The sequence below is a fragment of the Nicotiana sylvestris genome, chromosome 4 (assembly GCF_000393655.2).
Source record: "Nicotiana sylvestris chromosome 4, ASM39365v2, whole genome shotgun sequence".
Classification (NCBI taxonomy): domain Eukaryota; kingdom Viridiplantae; phylum Streptophyta; class Magnoliopsida; order Solanales; family Solanaceae; genus Nicotiana; species Nicotiana sylvestris.
Window position 1 is genome coordinate 17,488,212 of NC_091060.1, and position 6,881 is coordinate 17,495,092.

Genomic DNA, 6,881 nt, shown 5'->3' on the forward strand with positions numbered 1-6,881 from the left:
GCGGACATTGTATGCAACTCAGATGGCGGGGAATGAATCAAATCACCGTGCATCTGGCATTGATGACATTTGCGAACAAAGGTGATGCAATCTCGTTCCATGGTGAGCTAATAATAACATGCTCGAAGTATCTTCTTTGCCAAGACATACTCATTCATGTGCGGCCCGCAAACTCCAGAATGCACTTTGGCCATGATAGTTGAAGCTTCTTTAGAATCTATGCACCTCAGCAGTCCCAAATCTGGAGTCCTCTCGTACAAGATTCCCCCATTCAAGAAATATCCACTAGCCAGGCGTCAGATTGTTCTCTTTTGATCACTTGTGGCATGTACTGGATATATCCCTGACTTGATGTATTCCTTGATATCATGGAACCAAGGTTCGCTATCAATTTCCTCTTCAAAAACATTACAATAAGCATGTTGATCACAAACTTGGATATGCACAGGGTCGACATAATCCTTGTCACGATGATGTAACATTGACTCTAGGGTAGCCAAGGCATCGACAATCTCATTATGAACCCTGGGAATGTGTCTGAATTCTATCGTCCTGAATCATTGACAAAGATCATGCAGACACTGTCGATACGGTATGAGCTTCAAGTCCCGAGTCTCCCATTCTCCTTGAATCTGGTGAACCAGTATTTCCTGGACTCCCATGTCTACAGCTAACCTCAAACCTAGAATGCATGCTTCGTACTCAGCCATGTTGTTTGTGCAATAAAATCGAAGCTAGGCTGTTACAAGGTAGTGTTGCCCTGTTTCAGAGATGAGTACAACCCCTATTCCGACACCTTTCATGTTAGCAGCTCCATAAAAAAAGAGCTTCCAACTTGGCTTTTCATCATGGTCAACCTCATCAACATACATTATTTCTTCATCAGGAAAATAAGTTCTTAATGGCTCATATTCTTCATCAACTGGATTCTCGGCCAAATGGTCGGCCAAGGCTTGAGCTTTCATCGCGGTCCGAGTCACATAGATGATGTCAAACTCTGTGAGTAAAATCTGCCACTTTGCAAGTCTTCTTGTGGGCATAGGCTTCTGAAAGATATACTTTAGAGGATCTATATGAGAAATGAGGTAAGTAGTGTAGGACGAAAGATAATGCTTCAACTTTTGTGCCACCCAAGTCAGGGCGCAACATGTCTTCTCAAGCAGAGTGTACTTAACCTTATAGGGAGTGAACTTCTTACTAAGATAATAGATTTCTTGCTCCTTCTTTCCCGTGATGTCATGTTGACCCAAAGCCAAAAGAATTATCCAAGACTGTCAAGTAGAGAATTAAAGGTCTCTCAGGCTCTGGAGGGACCAGCACAGGTGGGTTTGATAGGTACCTCTTAATCTTATCAAATGCTTCTTGACACACGTCAGGCCACTTGACTGCAACATTCTTCTTCAGCAGCTTAAAGATGGGCTCACAGGTTGTCGTGAGCTGAGCAATAAACCTGCTGATATAATTTAACCTTCCAAGCAAAATCATCACTTCAGTTTTGTTCTTTGGCGGCGGTAACTCTTGGATGGCTTTGATCTTTGACGGATCCAGCTCAATACCGTGTCTACTAACCACGAATCCCAGCAGTTTCCCAAAGGGGACACCAAATGCACATTTCGTTGGATTAAGCTTGAGGTTGTATCTGCGGAGCCTTTGGAAAAACTTGCTTAAGTCCTTGACATGGTCAGACTGCTTCTTTGACTTTATGATCACATCATCTACATAAACCTCAATCTCCTTATGTATCATATCATGAAATATGGTAGTCATCGTCCTCATGTAAGTTGCCCCAGCTTTCTTCAAACCAAATGGCATTACCCTGTAGCAATAGGTTCCCCATGGCGTGATGAACGCTGTTTTTTCTGCATCTTCCTCATCCATCAAGATCTGGTGATATCCCGCGTAGCAATCCACAAAAGACCCAATCTCATGCTTGGCACAATTATCGATCAAAATGTGAATGTTCGGCAATGGAAAATCATCCTTTGGGCTTGCTTTGTTAAGATCATGGTAATCAACACATACCCTGGTCTTACCATCCTTCTTTGATACTGGCACAACATTAGCTAACCAAGTGGGATATCGAGTGACCCGAATGACCTTTGCATCAGCTACTTTGTGATTTCTTCTTTGATCTTCACACTCATGTCAGTCTTGAACTTTCTTAACTTTTGCTTGACAGGAGGGAATACTGGATCAGTTGGCAATTTATGAACTACCAAATCAGTGCTCAAGCCCGACATATCGTCATACGACCATGCAAAGACATCTTTGTACTCAAACAATGCTTTGATTATTTCTTCCTTAACTTGTGGTTCCAGATGCACACTTATCTTGGTTTCCCTAACATTATCCCAGTCTCTTAAATTGATTGCTTCAGTTTCATTCAAATTAGGCTTTGGTTTTTCTTCAAATTGTTTTAGCTCTTTACTGATTTCCTCAAATGTTGTTTCTTCATCATATTCTGTTTCATCATCATACTCCACTTCTTGGATTATTATTTCAGACTCATGTATGTCATGTCATTAGAACCAACATAAAAAAAACTGTACAAAACAAAATGAAACCCTATTAGGAATAACGGAGAACAAAAAGTTGTTTTTTATTGAAAATAAAAGGATATAAGGGTTTGAACATCAAAACAAGTGGAAAATAAAAATTTGGATTACAACCCTGGAATAACCCAAAAAACATAAGGGAAAACAAAGCAAACTACCAAAACTCCTTCCAGGTGGGGAGAGGAGTAACTTCCCAATTGTTAAGCTTCACATTTGGCCCAACGAGCTGCACATCTGCATTACTAGAACTTTCCCTAATTTCTACCATATTAGCCTCATCGAACAGACTCTGGAACCTCTTGATCATCTCTTCATCAACATCAACTATAGGTTTCGGAACTGATGATATTGGACATTTTGTGGCCCCTGGCTTGACAAAAGACTTGGAGATGTGTGGAATAGGTTTGGGTAGCGACCATACCTTCTGTTTTTGTTTTTTAGCCATTTTCACGTCCCTCTCCTTAGGCGTGAATCCCAAACCAAATGTGCCAAAATTTTCACGTGGGCACACTGGAGGCACAATACCCTGTAGAGATGAACCCAAACCTTTACCCAGCATAAAACCATTCTTCAACATTTCATTTGCAACCATGATGGATGCTGAGGATAGCCCCGGACTTGGAATGCATTTACCCTAAGAAATCTTCTCAACAGACATTGTTTCAAAAGTTTGGTAGGCCCAAAGTCCTTTATCATCTTCAGCTTCAATAAAGGGAACATACGGGTCATTATAAGCAGATATGTCCTCATCACCATACACTATTATTTCTTGTCCACCCCATTCGAACTTTACTATTTGATGCAGAGAAGCGGGACTGCCTTAGCCATGTGTATCCAAGGTCTGCCCAACAACAAATTGTAGGAGACAACCACATCTAACACTTGAAACTCCATAGTGAACTTGACTGGCCCTATTGACAATTCGATCATTATATCACCGACAGAATCTTTTCCTCCCCCATCAAAGCCTCGAATACAATGTTCATGTGGATTCTTTTAGTACCGATTTTTAACTTTTGTAAAGTAGACAAAGGACAAATATTTGCACTAGAACCATTATCAACCAGTACTCTCGAGACAATTGACTCCTCGCACTTCACCGCGAGATAAAGAGCTCGGTTATGTTCTGTACCCTCCATAGGAAGTTCATCATCTGAAAAGGTGATCCTATTTGCTTCGAAGATCTTGTTAGAAATCTTTTCCCTGTGATTCACTGTGATCTTATCAAGAACATGTGCCTTATTCAAAATCTTCATTAGGGCTTTGAAGTGGTCATTTGAATGTATCAGTAAAGACAAAAGAGATATCTGGCCTGGTGTTTTCTTTAATTGCTCCATAATGGAATAGTCTTGCACTTTCATCTTTTTCAGGAACTCTTCAACCTCTTCTTCAGTGACTAGCTTCTTTACTGGCATTTGACTATCCTTGAACGGCTTGGCCTTCCTTAATTCTTCCATGGTAAAGTACCTCCCAAAACGAGTCAGTCCTTCAGTTTCATTGACTTCTTCCCCTACTTCTTTCCCTTTATATGTCACTATCACCCACTTGTAATTCTATGGGACAACCTTTGTATCAACCATTGGCAACTAGGACACTGATTTAATAACAACAGGGGTAATACAGGCCCTTTCCACAACTATGATAGGCTTTTTTTGGATCCTTGGCATGACCACCTTTGGCTTTTCTTGACTTGCTCCCACATCATTCGGAAGCCCTTTCACTACCAACACAGGTGGCTTCACGTTGAGTGTGCTTAGCTTCTTCGTCACCCCTTCAACTGTTAAGGGAGTCACTTTTTTAGAATCTGGAGCCTTAACTGGATTAATTTCACTAGCACGAATCATCATGAGGGACTTAGAAGAAATCTTGGGTTCTCCATCTTTATGAACTATTTCGATCATATGTGTCTATACATGGTCTGGCAAAGGATTTTGGTTGATATTTGGCACTTTCGGGCTCTGGACTACAATTTGATTTGTATCAATAAGCTCTTGGATTGCTTTCTTTAAATGCCAGCACTTCTCTATGTCGTGCCCTGGGGCATTAGAACAGTATGCGCATCTGAGGGAATAATCAAGGTTCTTTGGAGGGGGATTTGGTATCTTTGAGTCAATCGGCCTCAAAACGTCCAACTGCCTCAACCTTTGAAACGAACTGGTATAGGACTCTCCAAGTGGGGTGAAAGTTTGTTTTTGTTGCTGCCTTTCTCTTCTATAATCTGGCCTTGGCTGAAAGCTTGGACCAGTAGGGTTTCAGTATGGTTGTGGGGGTAGATAAGGATTTTGTGGAGTTGGAACACGCCATTGCGAATAAAAAGGGGGTTGAACATATGACTGCGCATGGTGGACATGATATTGGTGTGGTCTGACTGAGTATTGAGGTTCTTGTAGTGGGAAATAATGTTGGGGTGGATTATATGGAGCTCGAGTGTAGGCTCCAGGTTGGGATCGAGGCTGAGTGTACTGGTGAGGCGAAACCCTTAGTCCACGCCATGGTTCAAATTCAACCATAGTGACATCATCTTTTTTCTTCTTCCCCGACAAACTTCCTGTGCCATTCTAGATTGCCTGTGTAGTTGCTTTTATGGCGGAATAGCTCATGATCTTGCTTGATTTTAGTCCTTCTTTCACCATCTTTCCCATCTTCACCACATCATTAAAAGGCTTGCCCATGGCTGATATCAAGTGGCCAAAGTAAGTAGGCTCTTGTGCCTAAAGAAAGTATTTGACCATTTTGTCTTCTTCCATCGGAGGATTGACCCGGGCAACTTGTTCTCTCCATCTGAGTCTGTATTCCTTAAAGCTTTCATTAGGCTTATTTTCTATCTTGGTCAAAGACAGGCGATCCGGGACAATATCGATATTATACTGAAAATGTCGAGCAAAGTCCTGAGCCATATCGTCCCATGTATACCACCTGCTAGCATCTTGACGTATATACCATTCGAGGGCTGCCCCATTCAAACTCTAACTGAAATAGGCCATTAAAAGCTCGTCCTTCCTACCAGCACCTCTCATCTTACTGCAATAACTTCTCAAATGGGCCACGGGATCTCCATGTCCATCATACAAATCAAATTTTGGCATCTTGAACCCGACAGGCAGTTGGACATCAGGGAACAAGCACAAGTCCTTGTAAAACATACTTACTTGGTTTCCTATCCCTTATATGTTCCTTAAAGATTGCTCTAAACTCTTTACCTTCCTGAATATGTCATCTTTCTCCACATTCTTAGTGGGATTCTCAATTTCAATAGGAGGCTCAATGTGATGGGTATAGCTATAGGGATCCGAGACCTTGAAAATTGGTTCAGGAGCATAGGATTGGGCATTAGGGATTTTGAATGTGGATTCACTAGAAGATCGATGTATAGTAGCTTGTGGAGGGGATACAAGAATAGGAGTGGATTTTGGAGTAGGATATGAGGTTGTTTTGATTGGTGGAGCAGGGAAAGGTTGGGAAGAGGTGCCAGGGTAGTTGTGATAAGGGGTAAAGCCTGGAGCATATTATGGGGAAAATCAACAGTTGTGGGAATCTATCCTTGTGATAGTGGTGGAATGGTAACAGGGTTTTTAGTGTAGTTAGTGAGAAATGAGGGTGGAGGATGCCCGCTGATCCAAGCTTGATACATATCCGACATCTGTTGTTTCAACCTTTGAACCTCTTCATTCAACTCAGATTCTGATTCCACAATCACTCTTGATGGATCAACAACACCTGTATCCAATTCTTTGCTAGTCATGACTGTCTTGCTCTTTGACCTAGTGTTGTATGGATGACTTGCCAGAGTGCCAACAAACTAACCACCTTCCTGTAGTTAAATAAAGATAACAGAGGACAACAATACAAAACCACCATGTTAGCGTTAGGGCATTTATCAAATAATAATATCACATTACGTGCAATGCACCTAGCAACAATTAGCAGTTCTACAATGGCTTTGAGGGTCGCAGGGTCATATGGCAGCATCCCAATTTGCTCATTTCAATCCTTCCTTCTCTTTCTTTTCTAACACCTCTTATCATTTTCTTCCCATTCTTTCTCTCTTCTTCTTTTTTTTCCCACTCTTTTCTTTTCTTTCTCTTGGTTTTTTAAAAAATAATTCGATCGAACCTGATGTAGGTTGCCTACGTATCATGTACCTCATGAATCAGACCAAGCGTAGTTTTGGAAAAGTGATGGAAAATAAACTAGAGATCTTTTTTGGGATTTTTCATTTAAAAAGTTTCGGTTTACAAAATAAAAAGTACGAGAATGAAAGACTGACTGACTCAACTACACTACGACAGACTCTGTCACTACCTTCAGTACTACTAGACAAAAATA

General features: G+C 41.2%; 1 protein-coding gene across 1 annotated transcript; it reads right to left on the bottom strand.

Moving 5' to 3' along the window:
* Positions 1–296: 296 nt before the first annotated feature.
* LOC138889292 (uncharacterized mitochondrial protein AtMg00860-like) lies at positions 297–1,746 on the bottom strand. The gene is made up of 2 exons (XM_070172582.1): positions 1,340–1,746; positions 297–552 (listed from the first exon to the last, which is right to left on the bottom strand). Exons 1-2 carry the CDS (start codon positions 1,744–1,746, stop codon positions 297–299), a joined length of 663 nt encoding a protein of 220 aa, XP_070028683.1.
* Between the last annotated feature and the right edge of the window lie 5,135 nt (positions 1,747–6,881).